Genomic DNA, 16,347 nt, shown 5'->3' on the forward strand with positions numbered 1-16,347 from the left:
AACAATCCTGGCTGTTCTGGAACTCGCTCTGCAGACCAGGCTGGCCTCAAACTCACAGAGATCCACCTGCCTCTGCCTCCCGAGTGGTAGGATTAAAGGCGTGGGCTACCACTGCCTGGCATGAATTTTTAAATTATAATTTTACTTTTTTTCTTTTCAAACGTGGCTACTAGTCATTTCAGCAAAATGACTCAGAGAGTAAAGTACTTGCGGTAAAAGCCTGACAACCTGAGTGTGATCCCTGGTCCCCAAGGTAGAAGGAGGGAACCAACTCCTGCAAGTTGTCCTTTGACCTCTACACATATGCTATGGCATGCAAATAAATGATAAACAAACAAATGAAATTTTAAAGTTAAAAATAAAGCCCTCTATCATATCTAAAGTTCTCCTTCCTAAACTTGTTACCTATAAATTTTCCCTTTGACCTTGAAATTTCTACTCCCAAACATCTTCCATGCCTTATTCCCACTGCTTCAAGTGTCTGTTCAGAGGCCAAGGCAGCAGATACCCTCTAGCAGCACTTCCTAATCGACCAGGCTTCATTATTCACAGCATATACAATGAGAGTTATAGTGATATTTTAGAAACTTCTGTCGAAAATATATAACACTTATATGTACTTGCTCACATAACTAGCATCTGTCTATAATCTAATCAATTCTCCAGGGGACTAGATATCTTCTAGCCTTTTGGAGTACATGTATTCACATACACATACATAGACATGTATGCATACACATTGTCTTAAATAAAAATAACTCATTATGTATAACAACAAAGGAAAACTACAAAGGAGGCTGGGCATAGAAGTTTAGGCACTAGAGAGCTAAGGTGGGAGAACTGATACAATTTTAACACCAGCATTTGCTACATAGTGAATTTCAGGTAAAAATGTCTACAAATTAAGATTTTTTTTGTTAAATAAATAAAAACTTTAACATAATACAAAGGAAACTTTAATATAATACAAAGGATGAACCCGTAAGATGATTTAGCAAGTAACAGTGCCTACAGCCAAGCCTGACCAGCCAAGTTCTATCCCATGAAGAAAACAGATTCTTGCAAATTATCCTAACTTCATGTATACCGTGTGTGTTTGTGTGTGTGTGTGTCTCCATACACATATATGATAAACATTAAAAAGTTTAAAGCTATGTCATTAAAAGGCTGACCCTGATAGTGCATGACTGTAATCTTGGCACTCAACAAGTGGAGGAACAAAATTAGGGGAGTTCATGGCCATCATCACCTATAGAGTGAATTCAAACTAACCAACAAAATAAAAGCTACGTAATTGTTCTTCCTAAGAATTATTCCTGTTGCCAGGTGGTGGTGGCGCACAACTTTAATCCCAGCACTCAGGAGGCATAGGCAGGAGGAGCTCTGTGAGTTCAAGACCAGCCCGGTCTACAAGAGGTAGTTCCAGGACAAGCTCCGAAGCTACAGAGAAACCCTGTCTCGAAAAACCAAAAAGAAAAAGAAAAAAAAAAAGAATTATTCCTGTCTTTCTATTAGTTGTTAGTCACTTATTGGTAGGACCTCTTTATTCTGTTATGCTTGCAAGTGAGTATTTTTCCAACGGCAGTTTTTGCTATTTGTTTTATATTTCTTTGAGACAGGATATCATTTTGTAGTTTAGTCTTTTCTGGAACAATTTTGTAGTTTATTTTTTCTTGGTACAATGTACCTCAACCTCCCAGAAACCCTCCTGTATCCAATTCTTTACAACCATCCTTCCCAACCAGGAGGTGGTGGCACACACCTTTAATCCCAGCACTCAGGAGGCAGAGGCCGGCGGATCTCTGTAAATTAGATGCCAGCCTGGTCTACAAGAACTAGTTCCAGGACAGGCACCAAAAATACAGAGAAACCCTGTTTTGAAAACCAAACAAAACCAAACAAATAACCATCCTTCCCAGTGTGTCTGGTTACACTATGAAGAGGAGAGGCAGGGTAAAGCTGTCATTCAAAATTCATTTCAGAAAAACAAAAACAAACAGCCGGGCAGTGGTGGTGATGCACACCTTTAATCCCTAGCACTCAGAGGCAGGCACACCTCTGTGAGTTAGTTCAAGGCCAGCCTGGTCTACAGAGTGAATTTCGAATTTCAAGACAGCTAGGGCTACAGAGAAACCCTGTCTTGAAAAACCAAACAACAACAAATACATTTCAGGGGTCCACTGGACATATAATGAATCAAAATCCAAATAGAAATTCATGTTTTTAAAATTGCTTCGACTGATTCTTGTAATCAGGCACAATTGGGAAGAACTCCTTTATGACTGTACTCTCTTCTCTGTGCCATTTCTGATTAAGAAAATAGTTCAAGTTAAATATCTCTACACATTGAATTTACCTTTATAAAAGAGAAAGTGCTTGGTAACTCATTTCTGTAATCTTGTTGTATGTGTTCTAATTATCTTAATATTTATTCCATTTTTAACCACTAATTTTAGTTCTGTCACCACCACTGGCATACCCAACAGATAGTTAAGTAAGCTTTCTTCATAAGCCTCATAGAGAATGTGCAGAAAGCAGCATATTTTATCTCAGACGAGCAGCCATTGAGTGGTTGCAGTAGATGGAGGTGGCTGGGTGTGACCACAAAGGTCAGAATCCATGACTGTAAAAATAAATAGTACTTAATTGGAAATAGTTCTCATGAAGCTTATAAATTCCTCTCAGATGGCATTCATACTGCAGTAACAAATCATTCTAATTTATACTCAAGTAAGATATTTTTCTGTTATTTATAAAAAGTTAACAATGATTACAAATAGATCTTAAATTAAAAAGTTGGGCTCTGAAGATTATATAACTTTAAGACATGAGTTCAAAGAGAACACATGGCAGTTCTTTTCCTTAGAAAATAAAAAAGGGGATCACTATAAGCCATAACATCATACTAAGTACATCACTCAAACTTTGCTTCAAGTTATTCATGTTCTCATTTGACAAGAATATCCACTTTAGGAATTATCACTGAAGCTTCTTACATAACACTTCCTTTTTTGTTTGTTTGTTTGGTTTTTAAAGAGAGGGTTTCTTTGTGTAACAGATCTGGTTGTCCAGGAATTTCCTTTGTTGACCAGGCTGGCGTTGAATTCAGAGATCCACCTGTCTCTACCTCCCGAGTGCTGGGATTAAACAAATGTGCCAACACAGCCAGGCATCACTTTACATACATTTATTTGTTTATTTAACTATTTATTAGTGGCATAAACATGGAGATCAGAGGACCACTTGTAGTTGTTTCCTTCCACCACATGGGTTCTGGAGTACAAATCTTAGGTCATCAGACTTATGGTCCACATCTTTACACTCTGAGCCTTTCTGAAAGTCCTGTATTTTTAGAAGACTACAAAAAGCAAGAAATCTTACGGTTACATATCAATATCAAAAGATTATTGTGTACTAAAAACTTTATTCACACCTATTTCTGACAAGAAAGGCCTGAAATCTCGGCTACTAGAAAAGCTGAGTGTACAGGATTGAAAATTCCAGACCTGCATGAGCACTTAATGAGACCCTTCCTCAAAAAGTAAGAGAGGTCAGCAAGATAGTTCAGAGAATTGAAATGCCTGTTGCCAAGCCTGCCAACCTGATTTTGATCCCTGGAAAACATATTTTTCTCTAACCCTCACATATATGCAATAGTATGCATATGTACATACAGAAACATACAAGACAAACAAATGCTTAAAAACACATTTTTGTGTGTTTTGTTTGAGACAGGGTTTCTCTATATGTAGTCCTGGAACCAGGCTAGTCATGGACTCCACACGTTTCTGCCTACCAAGTGCTGGGATTAAAGGCATGTACCACCAAATTCAGCTCAAAAACATCTTTTTATTTTTCCCTTAAGTGAAAAAGAAGGCTGGGGTGCATCTCAATGTTTGGAGTGTTTGACAAGATACACAAGGCCCTAAATTCAATTTAAAATTCTAAGAGGGAAAAAAAAACCCATCTATCTATTAAAAAGCATTCTGGGGTATCACATTCACATAGTGCAACTCTTAACTATAGCATGTAGAAGGCTGAGGCAGCCTTAAGGATACAGCAAGTTCCAGGCCAACCTAAGTTGAGTACTTTCATTAAAATTTCTATCTCCGTGGCTGGAGTGTAGACAAAGCACCTGTTTACAAAAAAATCTTTTGTTGTTGTTTTTGTTTTTTGAGACAGGGTTTCTCTGTGGCTTTGGAGCCTGTCCTGGAACTAGCTCTTGTAGAACAGGCTGGCCTTGAACTCACAGAGATCCTCCTGCCTCTGCCCCCCCCCCCCAGTGCTGGGATTAAAGGTGTGCGCCTTTAAAATCTTTTCTGTAGTTCTAACTCCCTCATCCTTCCCTGAGTATTTATACACAGTTAATGGCTGGTAACAGAAAAACATTATTTTTTTTTCTCAGTAATACAGTCACTTTGTAAGGTGCACATGTGCCTGTAAACAAACTCTCACATATGCTTCTGTGAAACCCTAATGAAACCTATTGGGTCACACACAAAAAATAGAGAGGGGAAGGAGTAGAAGGCAGGCCAGCTGGGAAGAGGAAGGAAATTAGAAGTAGCAGTAGGAAACAAGGGCAAGTAAGGGGGGTGACCATGATCAAGATACATTATGTATAAAAATGTTATAATGAAACTCACTATGTATAATTAATATATACTAATAAAACTCTAAGAAAAAAGTTCTTGTTTTCTATATGGTAAGTATTTCAAGTCAGTGGGTTTTATATCACCTCAAATCTGCCAGATATTCATTACAAATAAGTAATTTACTAAAACCAAAGTTATGTGCTGTTAGTTTACATGTTTACTTGATAATCTGTAGCCTGGAACATGGTAGAAAACACTGTTACTATACAATAAGGTCCTAGATCCTTACCAGCATGGCAGCACATACCTGTAATCCCAGTAATTGTGAAATTGAGGCAGGAGGATTATAGGGAGTTTAAGACCAGCATGGTGGAAGGGAACAATTGACAAGATTGTGCACACACAGTTCCATGGATGCATTAAAAAGAGTTACTCGAAGTATAGTATTCACAATGTAAAAGGCTTCTTTCCATAAAAAATATAAGCAGCAGGTAAATTTTCCCTCTTAACCCTACCCCAGAGATAAGAAGTTCATAGGTAGTCATCAATTATTCCAAGTTGTACATACATATGTAAAGCAGTGAGAATAACTACATCAATTACTCTCTGGGCATACTGACGTAAGTCTTTTATAACTACATTTCTTAGTTTGAGGAAAAATAATAGGTAAGACTGACTTCCCTAAGACCTTAGTTTGTTTGTCTGTTTGTTTGTTTTTTCGAGACAGGGTTTCTCCATAGCTCTGGAGCATGTCCTGGAACTAGTTCTTGTAGACCGGGCTGGCCTCGATCTCACAGAGATCCGCCTGCCTCTGCCTCCCGAGTGCTGGGATTAAAGGCGTGCGCCACCACTGCTCAGCTAAAACCTTAGTTTTAAGATGAAGAGTTCACAATGAGGACAAATCTATAAGTACACCATGTTCCTAAAGCCTTCTATCATCCATGCTTTGAACAGTATAGTAACTGTGGTAGAGCTTATTGGAACTGAAGGTATGATAGCTTATGTCTATAATCCCAGTACTCTGGAGGTCAATAACAGGAGGACTGTAACAAATCAAAGCCAGCCAGGATTACATATATATTAGGCCAGACAAGGCTATTTATTGAGACCTTGTCTCAATAAAGGAAAACCTATTTATAAACTGAATGTAGTAGACTTCCAGCACCTGGAAGAGACAGAAAATCAGTAGTTCAAGGTCATCTTCAAATATATAGTAAGTCTAAGGTCAATCTAGGCTACTAGATTTAGAGAGCATGTATATGTATATATATAATAAAATTATCTTTGGGCTATATAGTGAGCCCAGAGTCAGCCTAGGCTACAGAGGAAACCCATGTCTCAATAAACAAAATGCTGTACAGTGCTTGTTTAGTATGCATGAAATCCAGGGTTCCTATCCAGAACCACATAAAACAGAGTGGTGGCACATGCCTGTCATCTCAACACACACACAAAAAAAGCAGTAGTATTAGATGTTCAAGGTTATATTTAGCGATATAATGAGGACAGCCTCAACAACAAAATAGCCTGTTTTACAAGTAAATGATAGAGTATAATTCTGTATATAATAAAAATTGGTTCTTATACAGGATATATAGATATTCCCTGTATATTTAGATATAGGATATACACACATAGATTAGATAGATAGATAGACAGACAGACAGACAGACAGACAGACAGATAGGCAGGCCAGTTAAATGGCATGTAAAAACATTTGCCACACAAGCATAACAAGTTGAATTCAATCTCAGGAATCCACATAAAGGTAGAAGGAAAGAAATGATTCCATAAGTTTCTCTGAATATCATATATATGGTGGCATGTATACGTCTACTTACCACACATATGTTGAACATAAAATGATTGCATAATTTACTTTTTTTTTTTGATTTTTCGAGACAGGGTTTCTCCGTAGCTTTTGGTTCCTGTCCTGGGAACTAGCTCTTGTAGACCAGGCTGGCCTCGAACTCACAGAGATCCGCCTGCCTCTGCCTCCCGAGTGCTGGGATTAAAGGCGTGCGCCACCACTGCCCAGCTGCATAATTTACTTTTATGGCCCATCAAAATCCCAGAAAAATTCTTCAAAGATCTTGAAAGAACGGTACTCAACTTCATTTGGAAAAGCAAAAAACCCAGGATAGCCTGTTCCTAGGCAATAAAAGAACTTCTGGAGGCATCACAATCCCTGATTTCAAACTCTACTACACAGAGCTACAGTACTGAAAACAGCCTGGTATTGGCTTAAGAACAGACAGGAGGACCAATGGAACCAAATAGAAGACCCAGATATCAATCCACACATCTTCGAACACCTGATATTTGATAAAGAAGCAAAATATATCAAATGGAAAAAAGAAAGCATATTTAGTAAGTGGTGCTGGCATAATTGGATATCAACATGTAGAAAAATGAAAATAAACCCATATCTATCACCATGCACAAAACTCAAGTCCAAATGGATCAAAGACCTCAACATAAAGCCAGCCACACTGAACCATACAGAAGAGAAAGTGGGAACACTTGAACGCATGGCATAGGAAACCACTTCCTAAATAGAACCCCAGCAGCACAGACACTGAGAAAAACAATTAGTAAATGGGACCTCCTGAAACTGAAAAGCTTCTGTAAAGTAAAGGACAAGAAGACAAAACGACAGCCTTCAGAATGGGAAAAGATCTTCACTAACCCCACATCAGACAGAGGTCTGATCTCCAAAATATACAAAGAACTCAGGAAATTGGACACCAAAAGATCACATAATCCAAGAAAAAAAAATGGAGTATAGACCTAAACAGAGAACTCTCAACAAAAGAATCTAAAATGGCTTAAAGACACTTAAGGAAATGTTCAACATCCTTAGTCATCAGAGAAATGCAAATCAAAACAACTCTGAGATTCCATCTTACACCTGTAAGAATGGCCAAGACAAAAACACTGATGACAACTTATGCTGGAGAGGTTGTGGGGAAAAGGGAACACTTCTGCATTGCAAGCTGATACAAACCCTTTGGATGTCAGTGTGGCGATTTCTCAGAAAATTAGGAAATAATCTTCCTCAAGACCCAATAATATCACTTTTAGGTATATATCCAAAAGATGTTCAATCGTGCAACAAAGACATGTGCTCAACTATGTTCATAGCAGCTTTGTTTGTCATAGCCAGAACCTGGAAACAACCTAAATGCCCCTCGATCAAAGAATGGATTAAAAAAAATGTGGTACATTTCCACAATGAAGTACTACATAGCCGAAAAAAATAACGACAGCTTGAATTTTGCAGAAAAATGGATGGAACTAGAAAACATTATTGAGTGAGGTAACCCAGACAAAGAAAGACAATTATCACATGTACTCACTCATCTGTGGTTTTTAAACATAAAGCAAAGAAAGCCAGCCTATAAACCACAATCCCAAAGAACTTAGACAACAATGAGGACACTAAGAGAGACTTACACAGATCTAATCTACATGGGAAGTAGAAAGTATAAAAAGACAAGATCTCCTGAGTAAATTGGGAGCATGGGGACATTGGGGGAGGGTTGAAGCAGGGAGAGGAGAGGCAGAGAGGGGAGCAGAGAAAAATGTAGAGCTCAATAAATATCAATTAAAAAAAAGAAAAAAATTTACTTTTATGGTATTTATCTTAAGAAAATTCACTTCTTAGTTTATAAGTCTTAATTTGAAGTGTCACAATCTCAGCGATTTCTGTATTGCTGTTTTCTTCATTATAATATATATTATATAATACAGTGTCCTGTGTACATTTACAATAGTAAATGTCACTCATTTCTGATACCTGCAATCTACAATGCTATTATGGTTATACTTTTTTAAAGGTTGTCTATTCCATTGAAATTTGGTCAAGACTATTTGTTGTTATTCCTTTAAAGTGTATGCAGATCAATTTAAGAATTTTTTTCTTTTTTTTTTTTTTTTTGGTTTTTCAAGACAGGGTTTCTCCGCAGCTTTTTCGAGTCTGTCCTGGAACTAGCTCTTGTAGACCAGGCTGGCCTCAAACTCGCAGAGATCAGCCTGCCTCTGCCTCCCGAGTGCTGGGATTAGAGGTGTGTGCCACCACTGCCCGGCAATTTTAGAATCTTAATCTTAATTAAGGCAGCAATCTGATAAACCTCAAAAGTCTCTAAACTCTTTCATCCTTATCTGAGGAAACCTTCAAGGAAGCCTACAGTTCCTAGCCAAACAAGGAACAATGGAATCATTCTCATTTTCCCGAGATCAATTAAATATTTAGAAACTACAATGTATACTTGTCTAATGCACAAAATTTTAAATGTAGCTGAAGAATTTTTTGGCTATTAAATATTACTACTAACTTTACAGAGTAAGATATGGAAACTAATAAATGCCTAACAGAAGATCTGGTGCTGGGGCCAGAGAGGGCCCTCAGATGTTAAGAGTCTGCACAGGCACCAGGAAGGCAAGTGGTGAACAGAAATGTGTGCAGGTAAAACATCTACACATATAAAATTTTAAAAAGATCTGGAGCTTAGCACAAGTTTTCAAAGGCTAAGTTACTCTGGTGTAGGTGGCACACACCTTTAATACCAGCAATCTGGAAGCAGAGGCAGACCACCGTGGTCTACAAAATGAGTTCCAGGAAAAGCTATATAGAGACCATGCCTCAAAAAGCAAACAACCAAACAAACAAAAAAAATAAAAAACCCAACCAAATCAAACAAGCAAAAGGTTTACTTTAAGAAAAGCATACGGGGCCCAAGATATACAGAGCTCAGTGGGTAAAGTATTTGTTCCTCAAGACTGATGACCTGAGTTCAACCTCAGGATCCAGGATCCCGTGTAAAAGTGGGGGAAGAAAACTGACTCCCTTGTGGGCTACAGCCCTCATGATCTGTCACATCAATCATAATAATTTCTTTTCTTTTTATTTTTCTTTTCTTTTTCTTTTACAAAAAGCAAAGGATGTAGCTAAATGGTAGCATGCTTGCCTAGGTTCAATCACCATACTAACAAAACCAAAAGACCTCAGAGTTAGACAGGAGTGGTGTGGTGACTCGGGGAACAGAAGCAGAAGGATCAAAAGTTCTAACCCAGTCCCAGCATGATGGCTTACAACTTTAAAGCTAGTATATGGGGGGTGGGGGGAGGAGCAGGTAAAAGGGAGGTGGATTTCTCTGAGTTTCATGCCAGTCAGAGCTATGCAGTGAGCCCTTTTACCCTGATCCCCCCAAAAAAGGTTCTAATAAAGTGAGCTACATAAGACCCTACAGTTCCTTCCACCCCAAAATGACAGCTGTAATGTGTGAGAATCACACAAGAGCACAGAACTCCCTGCATTACTTATAAAAGGAAAGGGAAGATTTGTACTTTACTTATAATGAATTTGATGAATAAAAAACTTGTAAAATGGACATGACTGCTTTCATTACGTGCATATTATTTTCCTTCCTGCTCTTTCCAGCAAATAAACATCACCCTTTTTTCATGAGCAACCAACCTCAGCTTATAATTTTTCTTCCCATAAACAAACTGCAACTCTCACTTCAACTACACTCAAAACATTTCTCCTGCATTTTTCATTCAGAAAGTCTTTGGAAAGTCTCATGCTTCTTATATAAATGACCTATCAACAGGGACAACTGATGTTTCCTGTTTCATTTTAAGCCTTTGTACCTATTATGCAATTACAATCTTCTGCAACTAAGCATTGCCTATTATTTTATTTGACTTTGGGTTTTAAGAGTTATATCTAATCTAATGATCTATTTCCTGTGTAACTTAAATGCACTAAATTAACTTTCTCTATTTTCATTATACAAATTTTGAGGTTTCTTTAAAACAACCTCTTTAACAAAAACTTATACTCATTTTTGTTAGGCTGATTCTCAAATCCTGAATATAAAGGGTGAATTTTAAATAAATTATAGATGATAAACGGCTGTTTTATTTATTCACCATTTAGGTCAGATTTATGACCCCTCTCTCCTCATTCCAGCTACTGTTGAATTTTGAATGAAACAACTTCAATTGTAACAGAAGAAACATCTGTTGCTTTTTTTTTTCACCAGAGCTTTCCTAACTGAAAGAAAGGCTCTCTGCCCCTCTCCAACTCCCCCTCCCTACCCATACTAAGTTCCTTAAACTTTTTTCCTTAAACTTATTTGAAGTACATTATTTAAAACATTGCTATATCCATTAAAATATTATAGCTTACAAAAACATTTATCTTCTTATTAAAGTAAGAAGAATGATATTAAAAAACAACAAGATATGTGCTTCATTGAATATAAATTGTAACCACAATGCAGACTTCAAGGGTATACTTGAAATGATCAACTCAATCAGGCTGTTACACATTCCTGGCTCACTAAGAATTGTTTAGGGATAAGATTTTCTTCACAGCACCCAGATTCTGTATAGCATCTTGCATGATATATTTTCTTTGCCAGTCCAAAGCTAACATAATGGCAGTCACTACCCCAAGAGGCAGACACCAAATGGTGCCACCCACTCTCACACTGTGCCTCATAATAAACCATCAAGCAGTGGAATGCACCGGCTCCTTTATGAGCAAACAATGCTGGAGCTTCATTAGAATACAGCTGACATTTTCAAAGCACAAATACTTTAAAGAAAATTGTACTAGGGGAAAAAAGAGAAAAATAACTACAATGGCTGATTTTTTTTCATGTGCAGGTTGATTTCTAGAGATTCTGAGGAAGCACACTTTGTTGCTTAAAATTTTAAAGTTTTCATAAACAGAAAAATATTTAATAGGGGCAAATCTTATTTACTGGAAAAAATGAAAGTAAAAACTACCACTAGAACTGCTTTCACGAGGAATAACCACAAAGTACCTTTTAAATGACTATTATCTTCAACTGCTTCTTTAACTTTTGAATGAAAAAAGATTCCAGAATTATTCTGCATTTTAATAAATTTATATAAATAGCTGAGGATAAACTAGGCTAACTCTACCCCTCCCCCATCCCCTACCCCCATGCTCTGTAGTTTTTCTATCTGTAACTAGCAAGGACGTCTTGAAATCAGCATGTTCCTGGCTACTTTTCTATTTAGCATGGCAGCTGCTTAACAAATACAAACACCGTAAAAACTCACCAGGCTGTGAGAAACAAACTGGTCTCTCTTACCTGGTCTGAGGAAGCATGCCTCTCACTGCAGTACCAACAACACTCTACAGTCTTTGTTACCATTCAGTGGAAACTTGAGACTGTGTCAGACGTAAGCAATCGAGCTCAGACAAGCTCAATTTAAAATACTTCTCAATAAAACTAAAAAGATGCTCAAGAAAACCGGTCAAGTGGCTTGAACAGATGTGCTGCAACTGCCCAAGTAACAAAGACACAACCAAAGAAACTCAAAACGCAGGTGCTGAGAAAGCGGTTTTTCTGCATGGAGCTTGGTTTTCTTGCTAAATTACAAATGTTTTTTAAAATTTTTTTTTTAAAAAATGCTTAAAGGTAGAAGGTGATAAAATGCCTAAGTCCAAGCTATTGTTTTTCTAAATATCATTTGAATTTTAAGTAGCTTAAAAAATAAAATTAACTTACTCACAAGACCTGCATAATGCGAATTATACATGTCCGACTATCTGCTGGCTCCAAGGCAGTCAGTCACAAAGCAGAAGACCTTAACGCATTTTGAAAGCAGAGCAAATGCACCATGAATTTCAGCGAGAAAAAGGAGAAACTTGAAAAACTGCTCGGAGCCTTCTGAGCCTGTAGAAACTGTCCAACTCTTGTGGGAGGGGAAAAAAAGTCCTCGTCCTGCCCCCTGAGATAGGCCATGCTTCAACGCCAAAGTGAATGACAGGCCCGTTTCTGATATCAACAAAGAGCAGCTTAGTTGTGCTCTATTTTCCCTCCCACTTTCCCACAGATAGAAGTCTTAAACTTTTCGGGTTAGCCCTTTTATATTTAGGGTTAAATACCTCTCTCCATTTTCTCAAGAGGGCACCCAATTATGTTGTCCTAGTTTTTAAATTATTAATTAAAATTACATACCTAATATATTTCTCCATTTTCCTACACAGATTTAACAAAAGATGACCTTTTAAGTTCATGTCCAAGTCTACTCTTTGCAATATTAGATAACTATAAGATTAGCTATCAATATTCATATGCTTTTGCTGCAATAACATTACAAATAAAGCAATGGAAATAAAATTTCCAACTGGCTAGATGTAAAAATTATTTTACTAAAGCATATATTTTTAAGTAAGTTTAAAACAGCAAGCACTTCCATCAACATGTATTTACTGAATATTGATCATAGTCAAGTACTATTTTGGAGCCTGGGGATACAGTAGTACTGAAAACAACACACAAAGGCCAAAGGAAAATCCCTGCCTCCAGCAGCCTTATTAGTTTCTCCCAGTTCTCTGTGAGCACCGCTATCAACAATGACTGAGGTGACTTTTCCCCTCTAGTCACGCACCACCTACACTGGAAAAATCTCCCCTTTGAAACAAGGTTTCTTGTTAGTTTGCTTGCTCCTTGTCCCTACCTAGAGACAGATAATGATTAAAGTTGAAATATAATTTACCTTGTATATATTGTTTGGGACAGGCTCCTATTTTGTAGCCCAGGCTGGCCTAGAGCATGTGGAAATGCTGCCACAGCCTCTTAAGTGTTGGGATGATAGGAATGAGTTTTTAATGTATTTTCTGACAATAGCTCCAGGAATGCAAGAATTTTGTGCTTTGTTTTTTTAAGTATCATATCAGCATGTTAAAGAGTACCTGCCCAACATACCAATCAATAGTGACTGAAAGAGACCAGATGATTTTTCTTAGTCAAACTTTTCTTTGCTATCATATATTACAAAAATATGCATACAAATATGCACTAACAATGCTCTAGTATGGGGTATGAATTAAGTTGGTTTGTGCACATGTTAAAATTGAAAATATGAGCCGGGCGGTGGTGGCGCATGCCTTTAATCCCAGCACTCGGGAGGCAGAGGCAGGCGGATCTCTGTGAATTCAAGACCAGCCTGGTCTACAAGAGCTAGTTCCAGGACAGGCTCCAAAACCACAGAGAAATCCTGTCTCGAAAAAAACCAAAAAAAAAAAAAAAAAAAAATTGAAAATATAACTTACAAGACCCCAAATCTTTTCTTAGTCTAACATCTTAAAGTATCAACGTGGGTGAATCTACTGTATTTGAGCACTCTATTAAAATTCAATGAACTGACGCCAGGCAGTGGTGGAGGTAGAGGTAGGAGGATCTCTGTGAGTTGGAGGGTAGCAAGTTCCAGGACAAGTTTCAAAGCTACAGAGAAACCCTGTCTTGAAAAACAAAAAAATAAAAAAGGAAGAAAAACAAAACTCAATGAATGGGGACTGGAAGGATGGCTCAGTGACAGGAGCAATTGCTGCACTTCCAAAGGATCTGTTGTTTGGTTTCCAAGTTCAGTTGCCAGCATGCATGTTGGGTTGCTCACAATTTCATTAACTCCAGCTCCAGGGGATCTGACACCTTCCTTCTCCTTCTGGCTTCCATGGTGTGTGAGTCTGTCTGTCTCTGTCTCTGTCTCTGTCTCTCTCTCTCTCTCACACACACACACACACTTACTGGAAATAGTTTCCAACTCCCCATCTTTTGCATTGCCCTTGATCATCATAGTAGAAGATCTTATAAAGTAGGTACAAACAGCTATAACCTGTTAGATCAGCTAAGGGCTTATTGTGTCACTAGAGACTGGGACATCTGGGAAGTAGATGAGGTCATATCCACCTTACAGTTTCAAAGTAAAAGAAGATGAGATTCAAATCTACTCACCATACCTCTCAACTATGAATCATTCCTCTCATTACCCAAAACTGAACACTGTTTACAAGTTCAAATATAATTTACCTTGAATATATTTTAACAATAACTGTAAGAGTAGCCCAAATACTCAACCTACTGCACTCCCTTGTCTCTCTTAGCAGGCAAAATAATAATCATTACCTTCTATACTCCTTTACAGGAGTATGACAGACAGTGTGGGAAATTTACAGGATCTTCCACTGTCATAATAAAAGGCATCTTTGGAGGGCCAGCAGCTGCCATCAAAGCCTGCGTTGAATCCCCAGGATCCAAACAATAGAAGGAGAAAACTGACTCCCATAATGAAATTACCTGGCGCAGAACCCAGAAGTGCAGCCTTATCTGTGGCTGAATAATTACACATAAGTTGTCTTCCAACCTCCAAACACACACACATATGCACGCACTATGTATTTTTAAAAATTTTAAAGTATCCTCCTAAACAATTTCTTCTACTTAGGGGTTACAGAGGCAGCCAGGTGTTTAAGATCACGAACGGCTCTTCTAGAGGAATTAGGTTTGATTTCTAGCACCCACATGGCAGCTTACGACTATCTCTTAACTCTAGTTCCATGGAAACTAATGCCTTCTTCTGGCCTCTGTGGGCACTGCAAACATGGTACACAGACACATGCAGCTAAAACACAAACAAAAAAATTAAAAAATTAAAAATTAACACTAAACATCTCTCTTCCAGGTTTGTATACTGATTTCTCTGAATTGGAAATTGCTATGTTAACTAGCAACCTGACCAACTGCATTTAATAATGACAGACATGATTATTTCTAGATAGAAATGATACTGACAGCACAAGGATAGTTAGTTGACCTAGCTATCATGAACAAGTGGCAATTAGTAAGTTTGAACTTTGCTTTCTTACATATTAAATAAAATTTAATCCCTGAAACCACTTGAATGAATAAATATTGTTTTCTTAAAACATCACACAGTAAACAAGTTTACTTTTGTTGCTCCAAGTCCTATTTTCAGCATAGACGTTCTCCAAAGGATTGATGTTTGCTAAAGTCTACACTATCCCTTAAAGGTTTTAAAAGATGTTAAAAGCTTTGATCTTAGCTGGGCATAGTGGTACATGCCTTTAATCCCCACACTTGGAAGGAAGAGGTAGGTAAATCTCTTTTGAGGTCAGCCATATCTACACAGTGAGTTCCAGGACAGCCAAGGTTACATAAACAGACCCTGAATAATAATAATAATATTAATAATAATAAAAGTTTTGATCCTCAGCCAATAATCCTGTTGGGAGGTAGCAGAAACTTTTAGATATAGGACCTAACAAGATGTGCCTTTAAATGGATTTTGGAAATGCCAAACCATGAAGGCTAGATTCCCAACTATATAGTAAATGGGCTTTCTCTGCTAAGTGCTTCTGTCATGATATACGGCACCACTACAGGTCCAAAACAACGAGGCCTATCAACTATAAAGTAAAACTTCCAAAATGATGAGCCAAAATAAACTTTTCTTCTAAGTTGATTTGCCTCAGATATTTATTGCAGTAACAGTGATAACACAATGCTATTTTCTTAAGAATGCAAACTCCCAGCAAGGGGGGGGATATGCCTTTAATCCCAGCACTTGGTAGGCAGAGGCAGGTGGATCTCTGTGAGTTCAAGGCCAGCATGTTCTACAAGAGCTAGTTCCAGGACAGGCTCCAAAACTACAGCTAAGCCCTGTTTGGGGGAGTGGGGGGTGTGGAAGACTGTAAACTTCCCTTTTGCAGGTCATTTACCACCACTACATAGATGACTACTAAAATTCTCAATGGCTATCCTGGGCTTTTCCATTCTTTTCTAAACCCTAGTTTAGAACTGTTTATTGGTCAGCATTGTGTATCTCCAAATCTCCACTCAACTTCCTCAGTATTTCACTTTTCATTACTCATCTCAATATTTCCCAACCTTGCTAAAAGCACCAC

General features: G+C 37.8%; 1 protein-coding gene across 19 annotated transcripts in view; it reads right to left on the bottom strand.

Moving 5' to 3' along the window:
- Tfdp2 (transcription factor Dp-2) overlaps positions 1-16,347 on the bottom strand; it is a 118,813-nt gene that overhangs the window by 53,439 nt on the left and 49,027 nt on the right. Inside the window, exon 1 of one of the 19 annotated variants that reach the window (XM_075964948.1) lies at positions 12,146-12,297. The exons of 15 other annotated variants lie outside the window; for them this stretch is intronic. In XM_075964948.1, the coding sequence (XP_075821063.1) occupies positions 12,146-12,176 (31 nt within the window). In that variant the 5' untranslated portion in view covers positions 12,177-12,297. Of the gene's footprint in view, positions 1-11,725; positions 11,808-12,145; positions 12,298-16,347 lie in introns of those variants that run through there. 3 more of the 19 variants (XM_075964961.1, XM_075964959.1, XM_075964955.1) reach the window with 3 other exon arrangements.

The sequence above is a fragment of the Microtus pennsylvanicus genome, chromosome 3 (genome assembly GCF_037038515.1).
Source record: "Microtus pennsylvanicus isolate mMicPen1 chromosome 3, mMicPen1.hap1, whole genome shotgun sequence".
In the NCBI taxonomy this organism is placed as follows: domain Eukaryota; kingdom Metazoa; phylum Chordata; class Mammalia; order Rodentia; family Cricetidae; genus Microtus; species Microtus pennsylvanicus.